Source organism: Cydia pomonella, chromosome 24 (assembly GCF_033807575.1).
Source record: "Cydia pomonella isolate Wapato2018A chromosome 24, ilCydPomo1, whole genome shotgun sequence".
NCBI lineage: Eukaryota > Metazoa > Arthropoda > Insecta > Lepidoptera > Tortricidae > Cydia > Cydia pomonella.
Genome location: NC_084726.1, coordinates 6,440,760 through 6,467,966, shown reverse-complemented (window position 1 = coordinate 6,467,966; position 27,207 = coordinate 6,440,760). Strand labels below are relative to the sequence as shown.

The window sequence follows — 27,207 nt, the reverse complement described above, 5'->3', positions numbered from 1 at the left end:
GAAAACTACGTAAACCGGTCAAAATTATTTTCATTTTCTTGTTTCTGACCACTCTGTCACGCGTCTATGTCTTCTATCAAATAAAAAAAAAATCGAGTGCTATTTTATGTCTTTCTAGCTGTAGATTATATTTTACATGAGGAAAATTAAAAACAAAATTTCATCTCATACAACATGCCCCACTTCGTCACATTTTTGGGGACTAAAAACAAGACCACGAAAATAATTTTGACCCAAACAATACTTATGGTGGGCTGTTATAAAATGTTATATAACACTGTGTGACTGGGACAACATTCAAACACTATCAAATACTATGATGCTGTACCTGTCACACGATTTACTTAAGTATATATAACATTTTATAACGGCAAAAGTTACCTTTCAAGTCAGTTTGACTACAGTAAAACCAAAAGTGAAGATATCGCATAAGTACTGTGAAATCGACTTGAAAATTACTCGTCATTTGTTCCCTATAAACGAAATAAAGCCTTTGTAAAAGCAGGTTTTATCAACACAAAAACAATGTTTACATTTTATCGCGGCCATATTTATTCGACAACATAAACTACGCCGCGAGCAGTCAATCCTCGTTAAGGCGAACGACGTCCATTTATATCCACGATACGATTTACTTTAACTTAAATAAATTTGTCACTATCCCCCTTAATACTGTTTCCTTGTAGGTTGTTTAAGGCTGTGTTTACACTGTGTGGCATTGGCAGGCGACATTTGCAAGCAAGGTAATAAAAAATACCTTTTTTAAAAGCTTTTTTGTTACTATAAAAAGCTCTTCTTTGCTAAAATTTGAGTATTTCTCATCAGAAACCAGAAACATCATACATAATAGTAATAATTAAATAGATTTTTTTAAGCCATACTATGCTTAGAATTAAAGGAAATAAGTTTACAGATAGTAAAGTACTCCTTTACCCCCTGGCGTGCCACCGCACCGTCCTAATACTAGTACTAATTACCTACATCATTATTAAATAGAACATAGTTGGTTTTGTTTTACTTCATTCGATTTTAAAACAAAACAAATTCAATTCTATTTTGTAATACCATTGATTCAAATTTGACTGCCATTTGTTTCTTCTATGTTGGTCTGCTAGAAGTTACCTTTATGCCACAATACGCGTCGGTACTTCTAGACTCTTCTAATTTTATGCGACAATAACGTTGGGTAAGTCAGTGGCATCTAACTGCGCCTTAACTATGACAGAAATCCCATTTATGGTATTTTGCCCATATTTCCAGATTGGCGCACAAGTATATCAAGCTGTCAATTAACCAGTAGATTAGCATCGTTATGTATGGAGCGATCATATCACAGGTTTACAAACGATTTATGCGTGTTATGTTGTTTGTGCGTGTCGTTCAAGGAATTTGAATGGCTTTTGAAACAGTTAAGGAGGTTATCAATTAAATTAATGCTAAAAACCTCCTGTTAACCAAAAATGTACAGTATTCTTTTGGACTTATTTATCGAAAGTTCTAAATTGAACTGTATATTGTTTGATACTAATCGTATGTTGAGTATTTTAGATAAATAATTTATTTGCATAAAACAGTAGCGGACTGAATGGGCAAACCATGGGCTTAACAGTTTTTTTTACTTTTTTGGCGCTGCGGGCTTCTTGGCTTTCTTGTCGTCCTTGGAGGTACTTTGTGTATGAATATGAGGTCAATTTAATGTGATTATGTATTTTGTTTTTATTGATATATTTTTAACTTTTTTACGTACACTTAGAAATAGGCAATACTTATCAATTTCGCTTCTAACTTATTTGTAAGAAAGAAGTTCGAAAAGTTTATATACATTTATAAATATATGCGCTACTCACGAATAAACTTTCTGAACGTCTAGCGACCTTCAACAAGGAGGAGTTTTGGCCGAAGGGTGTCAAGTTCTGACGGTTCAGCGTTCTGACACTGCGAGGTTGCGTTATTCATCGCAATCATAATGTGTTTTGAAGTTATTTAAGATATTTGTTTTTTTTCTACTAGTAGACTGAAAAAAATATTATCATTGAGATAAAGATAAAGGTAGTTTATTTTTCAAGTAGACATATTACAATGCGCTTATGAACGTCAAATAAAGCTATTTATTCACTCATTCATTTGTTTCAAAGGAGGCCTATCGGACGTCCCAGATATCGCTGGAGCGATGCTGTTGAAGCTGACTTGCACGATCTCCAAGCTGATAACTAGTGGGAGAGTGCACAGGATCGAGACAACTGGCGTGTACTCGTGTCGGAGGCCAAGACTCATTTTGGGTCGCTGCGCCATTAAGTATATGTTTAAAGTCGACACCTTTATCTTTTACTTTAACAAACTGATCCCTAAAAGTATAAGTTTTCCCAAACTAAAGTAGAAGTACTAGAACGCCTAGTTTAATTAAACTTCGAATAAATTTACAACACTAATGATATTTCTTTCAAGTGTTCATAATTGCGCAAGTTTCAATTGTAAATGCACGCTTTGTTTCCAGTTCTTGCAATTAAATTGCATTGGGTGACTTAACTACAGTGTAAGGATTACAAGCAGTTTTATACTCTATATATAAACATTTTCTATGATTATGGTGTAACATGGCAAATCTGCATGGTGTAGCCACTGCGCTCACTGGCCGGTGGTTTGTGTTAAGAGTTCATTATGTGGGCTGCCTGTAACGCAGCACTTACTTCTTCTCTTAGTCTTGAGAAACACGACTGCCACTGCTTATTTACCTGAATTTTTGCTGCTGAAGTTTTGTCACCGTGGGTGCCTTGGTGAGACATACAACAACCGAAGCCACATTCGTTCAGTTCCGAGTTAGGTACCTCAAGATCTACGGGCGTTAAGGCCAGTGACTATCTTTTACTTATATACGGCTTTCGTACTGATTGATCTTGGTTTTATTTATTGGATATATTTTTATTATTACATTATTTTTACCTTAAAAGCCTAGTTTTCATTTACCGCTCTATTTTAGCCGGCTACACTGGCGCCCCACGCCCCATGCAGGCTACAATGGTCAAGGTGGAAAATACTGCTGGGAAGATCGTTATAGTGCAAGAACTCTCGTATATATGTACCTCGCTCGGATATACTCGTAGTCAGACAGGAAGTTCTTCACTCCTGCTCTATCGACGATAATGTAGATGGAGTATGGGTATAAACGCAAGGTTAACAGCGATGAAAGAGCTTGTAGACGGTCTTCCCTTATTAACGACCTTCTCCACATTTACTAAATGCCTTTAGATTTCGACAGTCAATAACGGACTTTTGTACTTTTATAATAAACTCATTAACAATAAAGGTAGAATCAAAAATAGATTAGACATGTTTTATCAAAATTAGTTCCACAGTTTCATTGCGTTGGTTGTTATTAAAATTTTATTCTATATTCCATTGAAATATACAGGTTGTCAGAATACTGCCAATATAAATTAACTGTTGCTGAATGACTTGAGCTTTCATAATTGTCTCCAGTCGAGTGTTTGAAGCTATGCTAAGCTTCCGTAAAAGCACTAGTAAGATTGTGTAAGCTTTTCAAAGCTTCACTTAACTTTCTTGAATTAGATAAAGATATTCTATTTCTTGATGCTTCTTTGTGAGTTAACAGATACAAATAACTTTCAACTCACTACACACAAGGTTTTATTGAGACAATACGAGTACGTTATTATTGTTGTACCATCTGTGTAAAAAGTTTATAACTTTAACTGCCTAATTAAGAAGGTGATAGCAACGATCATCTCGCTTCTGCATATTTTATAACAAAAGTGTCTTCCTGATAACTATTCTCGTAGCATCTACGTGTTTTACATTGTTAATTAAATGAGAAAATGGCGTAAAATTTTTATCCACTATCAGCTTCGCTTGTGCAAGATATTATTCAATCAATTCGATGCAATTATTGCAGGATAATGAACAGAGAACCGTGTCCGCCAACATTATAATAAAGTTTAGCAAAAAATGTTATCACTATTTCATGAAATATCCTATAATAACATAAGTAAACTAATAGTCAGGTATTTTCTTTTCTTTTCATGTATGAACCTGCAAGGAAAGCGTTCTTCGACGTTCGCATAGTAAATGCTGATGCTTCCTCTTACGGCAACTTCACCTAGCCAAAAACAACACAGAGCCGAAAAAACATCTAAAATACGACAGAGCAACAGAGGACCTACGAGCTTCCTTTACGCCACTAGTCATCTTATGTGATGGAGCTGTAGGGACTGAATACAGTAGTTTCTTAAAAATAACATCAAATTGAAATCATAAATGGGGAAAAGCGTATTCACAAATTATTTTCTGGCTGAAAGTTAAAGTCCAAACTTCCGTAATAAGAGTCAGAGGCACAAGACGACACATTAAAGCTTTTGAGTGTGAAGATGGTTCCGGAATCATATACTGAAAGTCCCCTCTCTTCTACTACCTCTTCACATCACTACGACGGCAGCAGTATTTTTAATTTACCCTTCACCGTCTCCATGTTTGTGTATATTGTGTCTTTCGTTATCTGAATAAAATTTGATGATCAGGTTACCACCATAATAATTATTATTATAACTGGATGTCTAAGGCACCGCTGGAGAGATTAAAGCCCATCACAGACGGAGCGATAACATACTATGTTAATATAGCATACCATACCGACAGATATAATAAAGTATAGCTAAGCACCACACACGCCAACGATACCAAAATTTATTTCGCTGTTTGGCTAGCACCTACATTGTGAGAGAGATGAAATATATCGTAATATAACGAGCTATACATCGCAAAAGATACCTTGCCATGCTATAAGATATCGTAGGATATCAAAACATACATTATAGCTTCGTGAGTGGACTCTGTCAAATGGTACGTAAACTATATCGTAAGATGCCTTGCTATAAGATATCTTATTTGGTATAGGTATTATCGCTCCGTCTGTGACGGGCTTAGGTGCAAAAATACCTCAGCGAACTCAGCGCCATCGATTGGACTGAAACGGCTTTAAATATGAAGCATGGCGCTCTTTGGTGTCGGAGGCCAAAATCCTCTTCGAATCGTGCCACAGTAGTAAATAAGTAATGGTCAGTAGGCCTAGGAACGTAGGAGCGACAGTATCTTGGCCGCGAGATAGATTACCCTTTTTCTAACTGTATTAATTAGAGAGGTACGGGTAGTAAATCTTGCGGACGAGATACTGTCACGTCACTCCTGTCTGCCTACAGGCACCACAAAACTACCAGCCTGTTCCTGCAGTGTATGAATATGTTTACAAAATGACTGTTACTCACGGTTGACGTCGATGGAGAGACTCTCGGAGACCGGCGCCAACGACGGGTCGGTAACGGCCTGTGAAAATACATAACAATTACCATTCATGGTTATTTTCAGCCAATTTGTGTCCTATTGGTTGTCTCTTTTAGGTAAAAAAAGTAAAATACCATTTCAGGTTCTTACTTCGTTACTGTAATGCCAATAGGGCAGATTTTTATTTCGATTTTTTTTCGTAACATTTGCCTTCAACATTATATGTACATAGGTACACACCATAACTTAAGAGGAAAGGGGACGGCAGCTTCTCCTTACAAACGTAGTCCCCATTGTCCTCTCTGGATATTTACATTATGGAAAATATTTTTACATAATATGATGTATATTAACCATAGATACATCTTTTTGACTTTTTTAGATTTTTTGATTATTGTAAAAATTTGGAGCGAAAAACAGATTTCAATTAAATTTTTAATTGCTTCTACTCTTATAATAATAAAAAATTCGAAAAAATAAAACATATGAGCATAGCAAAAGAATAGCGTCTCTGTTGACACGCGTGCGCGGTAGTAGCAACGGCCACCTAAGGACGTTGGCTGAACGCCTTGATTGCCATCTCACGAGCTACTGGGTAGACGTGTTGATAGGCAAGGCTAAATAAGCTGGTCAATTTAATTTTAATTTAGTTTTATGTAAGTTAATTGGTACTAACGTAGGGTGTAAGAATTATTTTACTGTTACTAACAAAATTTATGGATCTTATCGGTCTGAAATAAATGATTTTTATTTTATTTTATTTATTTATAGCTGTGGTTGATATACAACAAATTGTGTTAAAATATGTTCAATAATATTAATATCCAGAAAGGAAAATGAGGAATCGCGCTGGTCCTCCACTTTCGTCGAAATCACAGTACACAGTCGTACGAGTATCATGTCTTACGTCACAAAAACCGCAGTTTTTTTTAAAGTTTTAATTTTTTTTTATATTATAGGACATTAGGTATTACACAAATTGACTAAGTCCCACAGTAAGCTCAATAACGCTTGTGTTGAGGGTACTTAGACAACGATATATATAATATATAAATATTTATAAATACTTAAATACATAGAAAACACCCATGACTCAGGAACAAATATCCATGCTCATCACACGAATAAATGCCCTTACCAGGATTTGAACCCGGGACCATCAGCTTCGTAGGCCGGGTCACTACCCACTAGGCCAAACCGGTCGTCAAAAAATAACCGTTAATTCATTGATCAATCATTAATTTTATAAAAGCTATTATAGCTTACCTGGCAGGTGACCTCCGTGCCTAAATCCGACCGCTGCAGCCGAAAACTGACTGCTGCTCGGGCTTCGGAATTTGCGAGTAGGGCGTGAGACTTCCACCATGACACCCGTGCTGTTGGTCTACCTGCAAAGAAAACTAAAATTTAACAAAACAAATATAAGCCGGAATCTTTTGCCGTTTTTATTGTTTTATGACGAAGCTTGTAGCGGATTGCGAGTTTGTGTTCACCTGACGAAGGCTGCGTTGCGGATATAAAATTATGGTCACTGAATAAATAGATGTCATATGTTGACGACCGGTCTGGCCTAGGGGGTACCATCGGCTTCATAGGTAGGGTCACACCTATGAAGCCGATGGTCCTGGGTTCGTATTCATAAGGGCATTTATTTTTGTGATGAGCACAGATATTTGTTCCTAAGTCATGGGAGTTTCCTATCTATTTAAGTATTTGTATATTATATATTCGTTCTCTGAGTACCAACAATACAAACCTTTGAAGTTCGATACGACCTTGTCGATCATCTCGGTGGTTGGCGCGCATCTCATGCACTTTCACTTCATTTCGCATGCACCAATCAGCGCGAGTTATTTTCAAGGTCGTATCTATCATGAGCACCGTGACATGTTGATAAATTGGTATCGGGTTCTTGGATGGCTTTTACAATACACAGTCTGTATGGTTTTCCACCGAAATCGAACTTTTCTAATAACCGATACCAAATTGAGTTCGATTCCTAAAAACCGATACAGAAATAAGACAAAAAGCAATTTTGCGTTGTTTACCGACCGAGCAAATCTAACGTTATCCCCCTGAGAATGATACTGTGGCGAATCCGTCGGTCGGAGGTTTGCACTCGTTTGGTAACCTATAGTTTGAACTTCGGGCACCAATTTTCCTGAAACATTATTGATCCTCTACCATTTTAACATGCTCAAGTCAAATCCTTCAAGCTAAACAAAATATTTTGTAAAAATTAAATCAAAAATATTACTTTGCTAATCCGCGAAATAATAACGTGCTAGTCCTCATCTCCTGAGGATGCCTCGTAGAGAGACGAAACACGTGTCGAGTTTTGTACTTTTGGTGGTGGTTTGTTATATTTATTTGCGTAAATATTTATTTTATGCGGTGGGAGGCTGGGAATATTAATTACAAGCAAAAATACGCAACGGTCAGTACAACAGGTCAGCATTGATTGACTAGCAGGTTATTCGTTCGTGGATTAGCAAATTAATGTTTTAGTTTAAGTTAGTATGGATTTTCGCTAAGTAACGCCTGATTCTATTGATTATTTACAATATTTTGTTACTGTACTAATGCAAACAGTTCTTTCAGTGTTTCTTTCAATTCTTTTTGAATGTAATTCTACACCCCCTATTGAAGTTTTAAGCATACAGTCATATATGAATATATATCCCCTACTTATATATGAATATAAGCTTTTGTTTCTCTCCCAGGTCTCATCCAGGTACCATCGCCACTGAACAGACAAAGGTTTCAAGCAAACACTTCACTTTACGTACGAGTATTCTGTTGCTGCGAGTGCTAGCCAGCGGCGGTATTATGGTTCCATTTTTATCACTTGTCACTATGCCCGTCACTTTCGCGCTTACATACTTGTTAGAACGTGATAGGTATAGTGACAAATGATAAAGAGCCGACCATCTTAGCCCTACAGGATTAATAGATACCCCGTACCCATACACTAAGCAGTAATAGGCAAAATGATTCTTAGTTTAAAAATTCATAGAATATCTGGATTTCTGTTTGAACTGCAAAATGGATGCATCGGCTCGTTTGCCTCCGTCATTAAAAAAATGGCGAAGTTTTCTTAAGAATATTTTTTGTTACTTACTCATTAATGTTGTGTAAGCGGAAACAGGGCAGCCAACTTTTGCGCTATAAAGATGTGCTGAAGCGCCACATACGGAGATGTGACATTGAACCATCGCACTGGGAGACTTCTGCACAAGATCGGCTGAAGTGGAGGCATACAGTGAGGACTAAAGTACAAGCCTTCGAAGAGCAGAGGCGAGTGGAACTCGATGCGAAACGTGACGAGTTAAAGGCCCGACCAGCTGCGATCATGAATTACAATTATATCGGAGGGGTGCTGACCTGCAGTGAATGTGGCAGTACATTTGCTGCTAAAATCGGTTATGTCAGTCATCTAAGACCTCAGTACTATAACAGTCGCCGTGGTCGAAACCGGCCAGGACAGTATGATTAATGTTTTGTAAATTGTAAATTGATAGCTCACCCACGTTAGTTACGTGGAAGTTTGCAGCTAATGATAAGTTAATCTTGAAACACATTTTAACCATTCGTTGGTCAATACCTGGCAATCAATCGTGCCTATTTTTAAAGTCCATATATGACTTTACTAAAAGCAACTATGCAGCCCTATGCCGTATGGAGGAACCTAGTCTTCAACAGGAGGACATGATGTCACGATCCTGAGGGTTGAGGAACCCATTGAAGAAGAAGAAGGGAAAATGATATTGGGAAAATCATCATAAATGTGATGGAAACCATTTCTTGAAAGAAGAAGACAAAACTGGGTCAGATATTTTTTTAATACCAAGACGGTGGTAAGGAAATCTGACACTTTCAGTATCACCTTAAATGGCAGCAAAATTGTACAGACAGAGGTTGTGAAGTCTTTGAGAGACTCATTACTAAATTGGAAACAAGAACTTCAGACATTAAACTATTTCTTGTGTTCAGCCTGCTATGCCCTGCGAAGCCTGCGCGATTTTATTGACAAAAATCGACTTAAAGCTGTTTACTATGCACTAGTGGAGTCGAAATTGCGATTTAACATCAAACTTTGGGGAAACAGCTATCAGTATAACACAGAAGCTGCCTTCGTACTTCAGAAAAGAGCTATAAGGACCATAGTGCGCATACCTCAAATAGCTTCTTGCAGGAGTCATTTTGTTGATCTCAATATCCTCCTATCCTTACTGTTCCGTCACTATATACGCTCGTACTCAGGATAGACTTAATTAAACATCTAAATAAATATGAGAGCTCATCGGACAGTGAGAAAAGAATGGCTACCAGACGTAAGGATATAAAAGGCGACATTATCCACACAAAGAAGATATTATATAAGTTATACCCATCGAGACAATTCTAAATCCAAACTTAATAAAATTACGTTGCGTTGTTTTATCATATAGTTCCTATGGCCACCTCCTCTGTCCACCATCAGATCAGCTCGATAGTACATCGGTTTCAACGGAAACCGGGAAGTAGGTCAAATTTAACTTGTAAGATTTGACTCGTATAAACATAGAAACATTGCAAGTTAAATAAAAGCTTGTAATTTAAAAAAACAATGGGTGTGCACTGTTCTTTATTCTACATGTACCTTGCATTATTATCAAATGTACTACAAAACAGAATAGCCCTATAAACATTTCAAAACACATAAAGCTACACCCAAAATTCATTTAACACTGGACAAAGCGCGATTTTTCTCCCCAAAGCGCAAAAGGTCGCTGTGACAAAGCAGTAAAATTGCACAAAAACTGTAAATTGTTACCGGAAATGCTAAAACAACAAGCGGAAGAAGAAAAAACAAAAGGGGTCGCAACCCGCATCAAATAAAATGGGGCTGTATTCTGATTTTACAATTAGATTTTGTTATGATATGACCTTGGTCATCATCAATATTTAAGAGCTTATGCTCTTGTCGGTGGAGTAATCGCCACTCTTCACTTTGCTGGGCCAGCCTTTTAACTTACTCGTACGACACGACCAAAACTTAATCTTTTTTTGGCTGAGATATGTGAGCCTGGGCCTAGCTCTGCGTCTTTATCCCTCAATCTTGCTCTCCAGGATGTTTAAAAAGAATCTGTCGTGCCGTATCAGGCGGCCAACCATCTTGCCCCTTCTGTTAGCTACTATGTCTAACTATAGTTGGTCAAACCAATTTGTCAGTAAATAAGAACAAAAAAAACTATACTCATCCTTTTCTTTTGGATGCTAGTACTAGTGTAAGACAAAGATAGTATGACTCCCTCTGTCTATGTTTGAAATGAGATAGCCCTTTGACAAACTATAGCATCTATTCTCTCCTGCCATGCTCAGTACGTCTTCGTGTAAGACCTTAACGGTCTTGGTGTAAGATGCCAATTCTGATTTAAAAAATTGTTAAGGTTTTGGTCTTATATTAACCGAGATAACTTGGTCTAATAATAATTTAAAATGACAAATTGTGGATATGTCAACATTAATATCAAATTTCTAAGAAAGTATGACGTTTCTGATGTCACTCCCTCCCTTTGTTCTATTCACGGTGCACAGTTAGGTTAGACGGACTCTAAGCATCTCACATGCACAAGTGAACCCGAACAAGATGTCGACTCCCGGTGAAGCGAGCATAAATCAGTATGAGCGATCGTCAAGGTCGTAACAAGTTCAAATTGTAATATCCAAATACCGCTCATGGGTGTGTTGAGGAAAAGTTGGAATTTAATGCAGTTGCACAAGTTGTACGTTAAATATACACTGCATTTTTAGAAATTAAACATTCTTGAAAAAACTAGCATAGCTATGGAAACTAGTATTCAGTGTATTAAACAATGCTGTGTAACTTTATAACGGCCAGTACATTACATATACCTAGGTAGGTCAGTTTAGTTTTATTAATTAAAATTTTAGTTTACACAAGGAAGATTCCATAGGTACACTGTTCATGGAATTGAGAGATAAATTATTATATTTGGTAAGTAAGGGACCAAGAACCCAACTTTGTTTTTTTTTCTGTATTTTTTTTTGCAATTATTTTTAGCTTTTACCAAATATCTGACAAAAGCATGAAATATTTTAAATAAATCTGTTACAATTCCCGTTCAGAAATAGAACAAGAGCGCTTGAAAACGCGCATTATTTTTCAATGCATCTCCTTAAATACAATCGAACCACAAACAAATATATTTTAAAAGGCGGCCATTTTTATAGTAGTCATTTTAAATGGCGGTTTGCTGATATTAGAATAGAGGTAACTTACCCCCAACAGCAACGCAGGTCAAATTGACCTCAGCTCCTTCATCGTAGGGCCCGAGTATGCCGCCCTGGACCTCGTTGCCCTCTTGATTAAGGATGATCAGCCGCTCTGGTGGTACTGAAACAAAATAAAGATAGCTTCATCATTGACAAGAAAGGTGTGTTAATAAAGCCTAACGTAGGGACAAGTACAGGTAAAATGTATACATGAATAATAACCTGTCATGTCATGTAACAGGCGGATCCGAATGTGCACCTGACATCAAACCGACATTTGATTGAATGATATTCGTGCGGTTGTCTCGCTCGCACTAATACATGTAAGGACAAGTCCGAGCGAAATGAACGCGCGAGAGATAGCTGATATGATTCCAAAATTATTTAAATATCAGCTTGATGTCAGGCCTCCTATTGTATTTTTTATTTTTTGTACTCCGTCGACGGCCAACAAGCATACCATAAGGCCCGCTTGATAAGCATTATCCGTACCCTATGAACGCCTGCAAGTCCAGAAGTGTTAAATGCGCGTTGCCGACCTTAACACTCCGCCCCCTTGTTGAGCTCTGGCAACCTTACTATTTTTCCTATTCAGTTTCAGGGCTGTTCAAAAAATTAAAGACAATTACTGCGGGTTTGCGTTTTTGCTCAACATATACGACATAATATAGTTTAGTATTTAAAGCTATGTTTCACAAAATGATACGTGTCCAAATTAATAAAATTTGAGTGTTGTATCGATTTGTGGTCAGCACACTGCAGCGTGAAACCCATTTAATGAATTAGTGGTTAGTTTGACACAATACAATTCTGTATTATATTATAATATGTTAGTATAATGGTCATATTAAAATAACAGAAATAAAATACTGAATGTTATACGATCATAAACAGAAAAATATATAGGACCAGACTTTTTTAAGAATTATAATCGACAAAAGATCGACTCCTAATTTGGACAGACTTCGTACAACATATTATAGCTTTATTGCCATTGAAATGGCATGTGATAAGGTTAGTTGGGTACGAGGAACTTTTTAATTGGTGCCATCGTCACGTTTTTATCACCGCAACTCTCGCCAAAGGAGCAAAGCTCATCCTCACTTAGAGACATGGCACACCAAGAATAAGCGGGCATCTCGCTCTTTCTTCCTAGAACGTGCGGAATGTGGAAGGAGTTGCCTCCTGAGTTTCCGTTGCGCTACGACATGGGATTCTTCGGGTATTTGGGGTTCTCAAGGGTCGGCAACGCTTAAGGAGCTCCTGTGATCTTGCTTTTGTCCATGGGCGACGATGACCGCTTCCCATCAGATGGCTCGTCTGCTCATTTGCTGACTATCACATTAAAAAAAGTAGTCTCAGATTGTCGCATAATCTTTATTGCGTCCAGGGAAATACTATGACAGTTCCTTTTACAATACCTGAATAACTATGTGATGTGTCTATAAATTTTGATATCCTGATTTTTCCAGGATCTCTTCCTTACATCGTGACCTGTAGCCCAAATCAAAGTAATTGGGAAAGTAAGAGAACATAGGTAACATATCCCTATGCGAAAGTAACTCTGTCTGTCTGTCTGTTACCTATTCACGCTTAACAATTTATATGCCGGAACGTGGATCCGTGCAGTATTTCAATACTTACAAACTCAAACGGTTAGACCGCTAAACCGATGTAGGTCAAATTTGGTCTGGAGATAATTTCAGGCCCGGGAAAGGATATGGGGTAGTTTTTATCAATTATCAGCGTAATCCACGCAGGATATTGTGGAAAGGAACTGAAACTAAAATAAATTCTTATGCATGTGTGTGTTCACCACCCGTTTACTTCGCTTCGTTCGCCATCTCACTATCTGAAGGATGTCTGGAAGAGACCGCTGTTTAGCGATAAGTCCGCCTGTTGTTAGATACCTACCAATTTATATTTTTCTCAGTTTCTGTATCATTATTTTATGTAGTGTGCAATAAAGAATTTTATTATTATTATTATGTATTGAAGTAGATAAATAAATTATAAACCGTTCTTGACCAATAACCATACCTACTATCTCGCTGGCTCAGACACGACAAAATGTTCAGTAAATTAGATTACTTTACTGGACCCTACAGCCACTGACCTAATTTATAGACCAGTTTATTCCGCTAAAGCTCTTCAAGCCACAATTTGGCCTGAAATATCCTAAATTGGAAGCGGGTAACCGTATCGAATAACCTCAAAACAGCTTTCCAGGACATATTGCTATCGTCTTACGTAAGCAAATCTGAGGCTCCAACCAATATAACGTAAACTCAAGATCATAATCATCATCATCATTTTAGACTCCAGTCGCCCACTGCTGAGTATAGGCCTCTCTTCGTGTACGCCACTTATCTCGCTAGTCGCATCCAGAAGTGTCCCGCGATTTTTCGAATGTCATCCACCCAACGAGCCAACGAACGCCAGGCGCTTCTTTCATCCGAAATCGGCCACCAATTCGTCTACATTTTAGTCCACCTGCCATCACTCTGCCTGGCAACATGTCCCGCCCAATTCCATTTTAGCTGGGTAATGACGTCACCCACGTCTCGCACCTTGGTGATAACTAACGTGAACTGGATCATGTAAGAACGCGCCGCACGAAATGCGAGTCGAGTCACCATACATAGACAACGCGTACTAATTAAACATGGGGACGCGTCCGCTCATTTTAGCTGTATCCTCGTTGACGATCTGTTCTCATGTAAATTAAAAATATCTACATAAATTGAGTCTAATGATGAACTTGGGCTGTTAAAGTGAGACCATACACGACAACAGCGCCATATAGCGATGTCAAAATATATAAGCGAGCGAGAGGTATGTAAAAATCGTAGTAATTTAGACAATTCTGGACGCAATTCACATTATAGTTTTTAGTTAAAAAATGAACTTGCTTGTTCATTTTCATTAGAAAAAAAGTACCCATAGTCTACTTTTTTTCTTCCGGCAATTATCCAATTCTTTCGTTGTTCTCATTTCCACCATATTTTTGAAAGTCTGTGGAATTTACAGTCACTATTCTAATTAATGCTTTTACAATTCGCAACAACACATTTCATTTAGGACCGGATTATTCCCTTCCCTCACCACCCGCTTTAAAAAAAAATCAAGACTCATAAAATCCATATCACTTACACGCAGCGATTCCTATTCAGTAGTGCTCATTGCGCCGTAGCATTAAAATAGTGGTAGTAATTCCGAGTGAAATTGTGCCTAGGGGCTATTATACTGTGCTAGGGGTGTGAGCTTTTCATAAACTCTTTTTAATGCGGTGTAGCACAATCGAAAATTTCATGATTGTTCCAGAGATTTCGAGGTTGGTTCTAATCCGATTGTGCTAGTGTATGTTCAGTTCGTGGTGAATTTAGAAAGACACTCATAATACTGGTTAGTCTGAGCACTCGGTAAGCTGTTTTAGTAGCACTCCAGGCATTCTAGAGAGAAAAATGCCTTCGTAAACTTGACAGGGACCCTTACGGGAATAGTAATTTGGCCCAACAGCTTCTGTTACCCTTTGGGAAGATGGCACACGAAAAAACAGAGCCGTTAGAGTAATTGACAGCCTAATTGTGAAATAAACAGAAGAAAATGTTGCTAAGTGGGTGAGGGGTTCAAAATTAACTGACTGGACACAATGTCATTGTTAAGAGAATTTCCTAATAACACTAGGTAGGTTACTGTAATCACATTTTATGGTATTACTTTAGTAAATACTTACCTACAGGCGTTTTTATATATTCTATTTTATTTTTAATCATAGTCAGTATTACGCTTAGGCGGCGTGTTTTACATCAAATATTTATTTATTTATAGCAAGGTAAACAATGAAATGGGATTAAACCAGTAAAAATACCCGTAAGATAGATAAGATGCAGCAGAGATTGTTATCGAACTTACCATTAAATTTCGGCTTCCTCGTCCATATTTTCTCCAATATAAAAAGTTCTGCATATACAGCAAATAGCAATCGTTTTCGTTAATCTCAAATCTGTTTAATAATGTATTTATTTTGTTACAAAGCGGGCTCTTGATTATTGTCGTTATTTTAAGGTGTTTGTTGTTTTCTTTAACCGAATTCAAAATGGTGGATTTTTCGATTTGTCTTTCAGTATCCCATCTTAATGGACAGGCCAAGAATCCCGGCCTGACAACAATAGAACCATCTGTGAAGTAATTATGCTTTTAAACAAAAAATAGGGGATCGGGAAACATGAAACAAACATCCCTGCGGATAGAAAACTTGTTATAATAACACAGCACCTTATCCTAGATCTCTCGTTTGAGTAGCCTCAAGCAAGTATTATTACCACAAGCATGCACAATACAACGCCTTATATACCGCGACAATTACACCATAGATGGTGCATAGAATACAATTTGCGGTCACTAGACATGGGGACCAATTAGAAAGTACATTTTTTTAAATTTTTACACAAATTGACTAAGTCTCACGGTAATCTCAAGAAGGCTTAATTTTCATAACTGGGTATTTGGTTTTATATAAATATGGAAAAGGATCGGGCTGCCAAGAGTGCATACTTACGAAGTCCGACTCGTGGCCGCCCTGTGGGTCGACCCAGATACCGCTGGGGAGACAGCGTTGAAGCGGACCTGCGGCAGCTCCAAGCCGATAATTGGCAGGAAGCGGTGCAGGATCGGTAAAAGTGGCGTGCTCTTGTTTCGAAGGCCAAAACCCTCTTTAGGTCACTGAGCCACATTAGTCAGTTAGTTAGTATCGCTATACTACGTTATGTGATGGGGTAGCATAGAGATCCAGGGCGTTAGCCGCGTAAGCTTAAGACGCCAGATTGAATGCGGCCTCCGCCTCAGTGGCGCAAAGCTTTGTCAATTTTTTCTTTTTGTGTTAACAAGTACATGCTATTCTTCCCTCTTAAGGTTAAATTTAGATTTAGAAATTATTGCGTAGCATTGTGTAGCTAGTTTACTATTGAATTAATATTAGTAAAAGCGCATCTAAGCCTCAAAAAACGCTTCTAGGACACATGAACGTTCACTTGAGGAACGAGAATGCCCCATCTAGAAGTGGTATATAGTCTACGTTAAACAATAAGACGAACTTCTCGCAAATCTCAACGCGAATAATAGAGTTTCGACGGTAGATGGAGCGACTAGACTTGCTTGCTTAGTTGTTGTAAGTCTTCGGGGCAAGTTGTTGGTAATGGGCGCTTATTTGAGTATAGACGTGATAGTGACACCAAATATATATATATATATATATATATATATATATATATATATTTGTTTATAGGTTATTCATATTTATATTACTGACTATTTCTTTTTTTTATGAATGTTCTCGTCCTACTTTTTGTGTGTCTTAAATTTTAATATGCATGTTACATGTTCAGTTTTTTTTTTAATTTTACCTTTTAGTGTTTGTTCCTTTCTCATTTTCTCAAAGGTTAGCTGGAAGAGATCTCTATTAGAGATAAGTTCGCCTTTGTACATATACTTACATCTTTTACTTTGTCATTTTGTGTAAACTATTTCTGTGCAAGTGACCTCTCCCCGGACATTACACCGCCTGGGACGGAATTAAGTGAACGCGGGGATGCCCAGCACCTGCATTACCCTTAAGTGTCTTAACCTACAGGAAAGGAGAGCCAATACGTGTGGAGGCAGGTCGGCTGCAGAAATCTGCCGCTTATTTCAGGTTGGACCCTACTCGCGCCTTACGGTAACTCCATTTCGGATTTTATTTTGGAATATCCTAGATGGATTGCAAGTCAATGCATACATTTGGCACCAAATGCAACCAGCAAGTAGCAAATGTAAGACCTCGTAATACACTAATCAATGTGTAAAGAGACCAAATGTCACGCAGCCACACTTACCCGTATTGACCTTAATAAACCTTTATTTTAATTACCGTCTATTTAAAGGTATCTCACGAAACGTTCATTTAAACAATCTTCATTTATGGAAGCCGCAAAATAAATTAGTAAAAGAAACTTCAACAAATTTTATCAGAAAACAATTATCAACTGTTTTGTTACCCGCTCCATTTATAAACTGCAAAGTGGCAACATTAATTAATTTGCTCTGAACCTAGGCTTTGCTTCTGAAGCAAGGATTGAATGACAAAATTTAAATATCTAAATTATCCAAGAGATATATTTTTATCATGCGTTAAGATATATAAAAAGACATGCAATAGCACTCTTTTTTATTTATTTATTTGATATAATATGGAAATAAAAGCATGACAGCGTAGTCCAAAAAGAAAACGAAAAAAAAATCGACCCACCTACGTTGCCATGCCTCTCTAGACCGGAGGTAGCATGCCATCAGGAGGAAGATGGAACTAGTAACTTTATACTTAGCACTCGGACAGTCGCGAACTATGAAACACTTAGTCACTAAGGGGTCCACTGGACCCAGAACTTTATGTGATAATATGAAAATTAATAACGCGCTGGCGGACAGGCGACATGACGAATCGACGCGACGAACTTTCACAGAAAGGTACTACTTAGAACGGCATCGTCGCGCAACACATAAGAGCTCTTTCCCACTTACGTCCAGTTTTTTGCGGGTAAGGCTTTTTGCAGGATCCAGTTTTGTGTAGTATCCGTGCAGTATCCCTTGCTGCTCATGTGAACGTTACTATATTAGCACGTATACTAATAAATCGGGTTCCTCCAAAAAACCTTACCTGCAAAAAACTGGACCTAAGCAGGAAAGAGCTCTAACGAACCAGTTAAAGTTCATAATGAAGACCACTGGGTCCAGTTGACCCATTAGCGACTGCTGAACTGTTGAGTAGTACCTAAGCATAGTTAATATACAAATAGTGTCGCTGTTTATTACCCAACTACTTCAATCTAACGAACTTCCTTCTTACTAACTTCCATCTTCGAGTTCAGAATCAAACTGGCTATTGGAAATACGGAACTACAATACAGTTTCCATTGTTGATATTTTGAACTAGAAATGTGCGACAGAGATATTACTTCTAATACACTTGGACAGTATAGGTAATATTATTCATGTATAAAAGAAGTAGCTGGTATAATTTCTTACGATGTGACGTAAAAGTTCATAGGTGAACTTCACATATTGGATCATGTAGCTAGAAATGGCTCAACAAGGTAGATCGTCTGTCTAGTTTAGATTGCTGGGTGGCGTTCATTAGAGCAGCATATGACCGATCGATATGAAAAACCTAAACAGTTTTTTTTAACAAGTACTTAGATGTATTAGAGACCTTTGTTTTAAAAATGCTTTGTTATCATTATATGAATTGCGATATATTATATATAGATCGTGTTTTTATTGATAAAAGTTAACTTCCGGGTATCGGTAAGTACATTTAACGACACTAAATGGCGTAGTACGAACGCAAGCAAATGTACGAACTCATACTAAAAACTAATCAATATGGAAACAGGCCCTACGGCAAGTGTACACGCTCATAAGGGCCTTATAAAATAAAAATTAGAAGTAATTAGATTACCGGTGTCTTTGAGAAAGTTACTTAATTTAAACTCAGGGATGCACCCATGAAATTAACGGAAATAAAAAAAACACGGTGATAGGTATGATATTTATTTACGTTTGTTGGTCTTCTTTTACGGACAAATCCAGCTGCTTTTTACTTGATTTCTACTTCAATATAACGACTTCCATCTTCGATTGTAGCTCAAACTGGCTATTGGCAATACGAAGCTACAATACAGTTTCCATTGTTGACATTTCGTGCTAGCAACGTGCGCCAGTAACGCTGCCGAGCGAGGGATTGAAAATGCTAACAGGGATATTACTTCTATTGTACACTTTGTACAATATATTTTACAAGTATAGTTATAACTAGGTATATTATCGGCTGTTAGAATGAAAACACGTCTGTCCACCATATGCCAACATCGGATGCTTTTTAGGGTTCCGTACCCAAAGGGTAAAACGGGACCCTATTACTAAGACTCCGCTGTCCGTCCGTCCGTCCGTCCGCCCGTCTCTCACCAGGCTGTATCTCATGAACCGTAATAACCAGACAGTTGAAATTTTCACAGATGATGTATTTCTGTTGCCGTTATAACTAAAAATACTAAAAAGTACGAAACCCTCGGTGGGAGAGTCCGACTCGCACTTTTATTATGTAGAGGTGTTGAATGTTTAGAAAAAGTGATCGTGCTCGGAAAAGTGGAAAGCAAAAGGCTTCAGGGCCCCCCATCAATTTGATGGTCTGACCAAGTTAAAAAGGCAGGTGGCCTTTTTAACTTGGTCAGACCATCCTAAGGCAAACTCCGTCAAGTGGTGAGGGCTGCGGGAGGTCGAGATCGATGGAGACAGATCCTCATTAATGATTAACCGACAAAGAAGAGATATGTACTTGTGTACTTATATGTACTTTATATAGATCGTGTCATTCACGAAGACGCGTGCCTTCACTCATATTGTCATGTTATCAAAGGTTAGATTTGATAAATCTGCGCGACATCGTAGATGGCACGAACTATATTCTGCATAATTTTCTGTCATCGCTCTCTACTTTTTATATTGAAGGAAGAAATGGAAAAATGTACGCTTCCGGCAGGACTTGCAACCGCAACCTCTGCAATCCATGCATTGCTAGAAATGTTTAATATCTGCTTCTTAAAAATTGGATCGCTCTCTAACAGTATTTAAAATAAAAATAACGTTACTGATTGAGTATATTGTTAAATTCATTATAAAACATAGGTTAATATTCGTACTCAAACAGCAAAAATTTACCTAATAATTTTTCAAAAAATACAATCGAATCCCCATTCACGCAAATCAGGATCTTATCGTCTTTTCCTTCCCATTCTTCCATTTCCTTTCATTTGACCTTGAGCATGGAGATTTATTCAACCCATTAGATGCTATCGGGCAAGGGTGGAAAGTAGGGGTTGTTAGAGAGAATTTACTTTGTAGATAGGGTTAATAAACTTGGCAATGTATGGGTTACGTTGGCTAAACTTGGCAGACTTACATATAAACTTTCTTAACCAATTTTGTAAAAATATACCTAGGTAGCTACAAGACAAATTAAGAAAGTAAGTTATGTAGAATGAAGTTCAACAGAAATTGCTATTTTTTTTCTACTACGTCGGTGGCAAACAAGCATACGGCTCGCCTGATGGTAAGCAGTCCCTACGCCTATGTACGCCTGCAACTCCAGAGGATTTACATGCGCGTTGCCTACCCTAACACTCCGCACCCTCGTTGAGCTCAGGCAACCTTATTCACCGGCAGGATATAAAGATATTCGTAAACAGCAAGGACATTCTTCACCATTCCATCCCTATAAACTACAGTATTCAATCCATTTGAGTGACCCCACGCATAAAACAGAACTGTCACCGTAAAAAACACACCTCATTATTAAAAAGGTACTATTCATCAGTCAAATTCTACTCAAACATACTAAAACTCGTCAAAACTCGATCCTATTAAAATAACGTTAAGGTTCAAAACTAACAACCCACACCTTGCATCTTATCTCCTTGCATTAAGATTGAAAATGATTTGATCTTTAACTTCAGCGGTACATAAGACTTTTTAGAAAACAAACACATTTGAATGTACCACAACGTAAGTACACGCGTACAATGAAGCTGAATTGCGCTCAGATTTGCCAAGGCAAATTGAACTTTAATATGGCTGGAGTTGAGTTGAGAATCTAGTGCTTCAAGGAATTCAGGGTTCCTATTTCCTTTCCGGGAAATACTAGGAAACCAACAAACCTCGGTAAGGTGCAAGTTTCCGGAGGTATATATGCGGTTGCATTTACCGCGGTGGCAGCATGGTCGCATTTTTATGGCTTGTCACCATGCCTGTCATTGTCGCACTTACATATATGATAATTGTTATTTTATTCTTATATTGTAATGTCTTATTTAATATTAGTTTAATTTTTAAGTAGTTTTATTTTATGGCTAGTTTAGTTTTAATTTTAGTACCTATATAAATTTGTATTGCGTTGGTGACGAAAGTAGATCTCCTTTTCATACACACGTAGTTCTCTCTGCATATTACCGGAACAGGTGGCGCAAACAAGAACTGCGTCGTCAAAGATTTAAAGATTTTTATTATTGTATGTATGTTAGTTTGTACGGTATGTATGTATGGGCCTTAGTTACCTGCAAAATAAGTAATGCCTTGTACTTTAATTTGACGATCATTGCGAGATACTAGGCATAAGTATCCATATTGACATATTTTCCATAATTATTTTATTTGACATTGTATAATTATTTGACATTGTGATGAATTTATTTTGCTATTGATATTTGATGATTTGTTCTGTCTAGACATTGTATATAATAAATAGTTGACGATCATAATATAAATTCATATAGATTAGCTTGAAATAATTTATATATATTGTAATTTAATATTATGAAAGAAATAACTCTAAATCTGAATCATACTTGTTAGAACGTGAGAGGCATGTTGACAGGAGGTACAAATGCGACCTTGCTACAGCCGCTGGAATTAGTACGCATCATGAAATTTTTATCGTTCCACAACATGGTAAAACACAAAGATTCCCTTTAATTTAAGTATGTCATATACAGGGATAGAAGTGTTTGTGGCAAAATAAAATGATCGACATTTTTTAAAACATTGTATAAGAAAATAACTACCGCGGAATACAAAACACGTTCGATATCCTCTTCGATATATTGGTAGTTTTCGATTATTTTTGGCACTGTATACTATAGTTTACGTTAATTATTAAGTACTACAGTCTTGTTTCTCGGTAAATTACAGCAAGTAGAAGTTAGATCTTTTATTTATTAATATATGACTGACTTAATCGATAACAGATTTATCGATGTTTCATTTTCTCAAACAATCATAAAAATCATTAAAAAATATACACATTTGTTAAAACGTTGCTGATAGCATGTTTCTCGATTACAATAAAATACTTACTTAGTACTGTGAGGTTGAGTCTCGTGTTTTTTGTGGGCGACTTGATGAAGTCAACTCGACAACGATACTGCCCGCTATCTTCAGGCCTGTAACAATGTATAATAAGTATAATTAATATACGTCAAATTGATCAACCAATGTGTAGTGAATGTATGTGCAGTAGCGTTTAAAGAAGCGGATCGGACTAAGCGTTCAAAGTATCTACAATTTTCTAACAGCTTACCAAAGTATATATGTTCCTATATATTCATACGATAATTGCCCCCTTATTCATAAAACTTTACAAGCCTGAATTAGTAAAATTATGTTTTATCCCTTTCTTATAAATACATAAACAAAAATGACAGATAAAGACAGACGAACGTTTATTAATAAAGCCATTGAGACTGTAACTGGTACTTTTACTGAAACTGTAGATATTTTATTTATCTCTACTATTTTAACTATTATAGCTCATGATTGGCGCAACAGTATCTCGCGGCAAGATAAACTACCCGTCCCTCTTTAATTCACATAATAAGAAAAAGACGGGTAGTCTATCATGGTGTTAGGCCTACAGCTGGCTGAGCACGGTTGCGTTTTTATCGCCTGTCACCATGCCTGTCACGTTCTAACAAGTATGTAAGTGCGAAAGTGACAGGCATAGTGAGAGGCGATAAAAATGTGTTAGCAGATACTTTTGGCGCATTGTTTCATCCGTTACCTTGGACGCTGACTGTACATACATACGTTTAAGGGCTAATATTTGAGTCAGGTGTTTTAAGTAATATTTTTATACGTATGCTAGGTATGGAAGGTTATTTATGGGACACTAAGGCCCTTAATACACGGAGCATAAGCGTAAGAGACGCGTAAGCGTATCGTGACGCGCGTTGAACGAGAGCGCGACGAGCAACTTCAAACAAGTCCGCACACAGACAAGCGTCGTCGTAGCGTCTCGTATGAGATTTATAACGTCATTACGACATGCGTAGCACACGTAAAAAACAAACCTGACATAATTCAACAATAAAAAAATCTTCATCTGACAAGAAAGTAAGATCGTCGAAACATCCGCCGAAGACATCTGACGCTGTGTTGCCCGAACATTAATTAGAATTGACCATTAACCTAGAACCTGGTCCTAGAAAATGGTCGCGTACTGTGCGGTTCAAGAGGAATTTCCTCCCGCGGACGCTCCGGTTGTGAAATGAGCTCCCTTCCGAGGTTTTTCCGAGGGTCTACAGTATGGGGTTCTTCAAAAAAGGAGGTTTTTAAACGGTCGGCAACGCGCATGTAACACCTCTGGAGTTGCAGGTGTCCATAGGCTGCGGTGACTGCTTACCATCAGCCGTAGTGGTATAAAAAAATTGAACCGTAAACCGTAACGGACGGTTAAAGTTTACGGTTCAATTTGTAATGGTTAATGGTCAATTCTAATGAACGTTCGGCCAACGCTGGTAGACACGATAAACATTTAAGGACGATACAATTAAAGTCCCGTATGTACAGATATTTTTGAGCACTTCGCCCGTTTACCTACTTCTGCTTAGTCAACACCAGCGTGTCGAATGCCCGTTTGAGCCGATTGTGTAACGGGATAGTGCTGTAGCCGCTACCAAGATTTATTTGCCTAACTAGGTCACTGTACACTGGTCTCTCGCGGAATGGGAGAATGATGCAAGTCAGAAATCCACGATATCCATAACATTATAAATGCGGAAAAAAATGTGAACGTTTCAATCGCAATGGCTAAACGGCAACGAAGTCAATTCAATTGATCAAGAAATTAACAGCGACATCGCCGGTTTCACGCTGCCACGATTTTTTAATGCTACGTCGGTGGCTAATAAGCATGGTAAGGAGTCTCCATGGCCTGCGCCGGCAACTACCCTCATTGCTCTGGCAACCTTCCTCAGCAGGATCATAACACTATGAATAGGGTCTAGTGTTATTTGGCTGCGGTATTCTGTAAGGTGACATCCGAAGTGCTGTGCCCTACCAAACAAAGCGAGATGACATTTACAGTGACGTAATAGTTTAAGGACATACCATTCTACAGCATCAAAGCAACTACAGCAGCGTTGCTGTTACAGTCGCAATCGGTGTATAACCTTTAATCACGCAGCAACGGATCAATAATTTTAATTAAAATTGGAAACCTAACAACTTTATAAACCTTGAAATGGTTATTTGATATATTTTATTCAGGAATTCAACCGCTAAGTCTTCCAGAGCCTAGTGGGAACAATAACTCGAATCATAACCTCTTATTTATTAGTAGTATGTATTTATTAGTCTCAACTAATGTTTGTAAAACTTGTGATTATATATGCCTTACGACTTGACAGATTTTAAGGTATAAGGACTTATCTGACTGCGGTTAGATTAGTCTTATCTATATATTATTTAATTTGCATAAATTAGATTTTGGGTACAAGGTATTATCGCTGACTGTACTTTTCTTTCCTTTCCACGGGCAACTAATACTCATTGTGACAATTCTAACAACCCCAAACACAATTAGTTTGCGTTGTTTCATCACAGATATCTATGAAAGATTCCAGCTCAATCGGAAATCGGGTAGGTCAAATTTAGCTTCTAAGATTTATACATTCTAATAGAGCTAGTTAAATAAAAGCTTGTAATAAGTAATTGCATGGACTATACTAATTGCTTAGACATACAGTTTTATTATTATTATTTACTATTAATCGTCACATAAATACTACCTACGATAGAAAACTCGTAAAGCAACCTTTCCAGTGAGAGCACCCTAAATCACATTAACCAGAGTTAGAGGGTTTTGCCATTTGGCGGGAGCACCGCGTAAAACGTGTAATATATCTGAGGTGACTTCTCAAAGGGGTTTCTTTGGTAAAGTTAGTTGAAAATCAACCACAAGTTAACGTTATTGGGATTGTTTTCAAAGGTTTCGTGTAACCAGACTCGAAGTTTCAATAATTTGGTCTATATGAAAAGAAGGAATTTTGAAATGGGAGTACTTTTGAGAATTCAATATCTGTACTGGTAAATAATGGTAGGCTGGAAAGGCTGCATTCTTGGAAGCTACATTTGACCCACTTCCCGGTTTTGCGATTGAACAGAAATTTTGCATATATTACAAAATGTTAACAGTATTACAGTGCAAAATTATGTACCTTTTAATAAGTATAACGAGCGAGCTCATCGCCAACAAACTGTCTCGCAGTTTGGCGAATATTTTGTTTTGTGGTACACATATTTTATATTTTAATGTTATAATAAAAAAAAAAAAAAAAAAACATATGTATGCAGTCGAGCGAGTGACAATGCAATATTATGGTACGGTCACGTCTGAAACTATCGATACGAAAAAAGTATGTATACACTAACCTTAACATATGAGCAATAAAGTTTTTGTAATTTTTTTCGCATCAATATTTTCAGACGTGACAGTACCAGGAGACACAATGGTTGTCGATTTGCGGAAAATGCCCAGTAACCAGGAGACGGCCATGGGAGCTCTGTGATAGAACAACGCAACCTAAGATTCTAGTGAGAAGAAAAGTAAAGTCAGCAGTAAAAGCTTGTACCAAAACTGAAATGTTTACCAAAAACTTGTTAAGCGTTCAATCAAATTGCACCCATCAAACCGAGGCCCACTTGTAATAAGCGCGCGTGTGCGTGCTCAGTCAAAATAGATAGACCTTTCACAATAAACACACGAAAACCACCCACTTTCTCAATCCTAATAAACTCTCAGAATCTTTTATCTTTCAGAAACCTGTGATCAAAGCCGCCGACTTATTATACCGGTGGTTTGACCAAGTATTCCCTAAGCCAAGTCGCAGAAGGAAACTTCAATTAACTTGAGAACTAGTTAAAAAGCCAAGTTCCCTTGTCTATTCGTAGTTAACATCAGGACTGGACTAAAGTTTTATCGACTTCTATCTTTAGACACCATTAAAAGTTGGTGTGAAAGTCAGGTATCTAGTATAAACTAGGTTTTTGTGATCACCTTCATAACATTTGGAAGTAAAAACGGTACTAATCTAACGTACATTTCATCATTCATGTCATTTTTCCGATCTGTCATTTTCACACGTTAAGATCATTCTACGCTTCCGCTTATTATAGATGAAGAGTGCGAAAGAGACAACTAACAAATTAAAAAACGTGACCGCTTTTGAGAAATCACAGTGTCTCTTTAATTTGCTACGTGAACAATTATTACGAACTACGTTCCTGCTGCTAAATTACATTAACATTTATTGGTTAAACCCCAAAAGATCGACCAACAACCGTGGGACTGATAAACATGATGCTTCTTTACCTATCAAACAACTTACCTAAGTTTTGTGAGCACTAGCACAGCGGGTCTCGTGTCACTGCGGAATGTCGCCCGGGTACCTAAAGTGCCGGGGTCCGACCAGTGTGACGTCACGCCTTCTCTGGTGTCAAGCCTGTGAACATAAAAAAGATGTTAACATTGTTTTCTTTCATAAATTATATAAGTGTGACAGTTAAAAATTACCCAGGATTGTTAGACATACAAATGGATACATCCATACATCATACTTAGAACTAGAAATAACCTTTACACCACACCAACAACTGCTAAAGGCCCTCTTGATTGTTAAAAAAAATTATCCACATGTGGGGTAAAGTAATCAGATGCAAATTTTGAGTTGTGTCGTGTTAGCTAGTAGTAAATGATGAATTTAAATGATA

At 37.5% G+C, this 27,207-nt stretch overlaps 1 protein-coding gene across 1 annotated transcript in view; it reads right to left on the bottom strand.

Moving 5' to 3' along the window:
- Positions 1–27,207, bottom strand: part of LOC133531114 (B-cell receptor CD22-like) — a 620,993-nt gene that overhangs the window by 62,227 nt on the left and 531,559 nt on the right. Inside the window, exons 4-8 of the mRNA XM_061869231.1 lie at positions 26,826–26,939; positions 22,516–22,601; positions 11,579–11,692; positions 6,559–6,680; positions 5,277–5,334 (exon numbers count right to left, since the gene is read on the bottom strand). Of these exons, the coding sequence (XP_061725215.1) occupies positions 5,277–5,334; positions 6,559–6,680; positions 11,579–11,692; positions 22,516–22,601; positions 26,826–26,939 (494 nt within the window). The remainder of the gene's footprint in view (positions 1–5,276; positions 5,335–6,558; positions 6,681–11,578; positions 11,693–22,515; positions 22,602–26,825; positions 26,940–27,207) is intronic.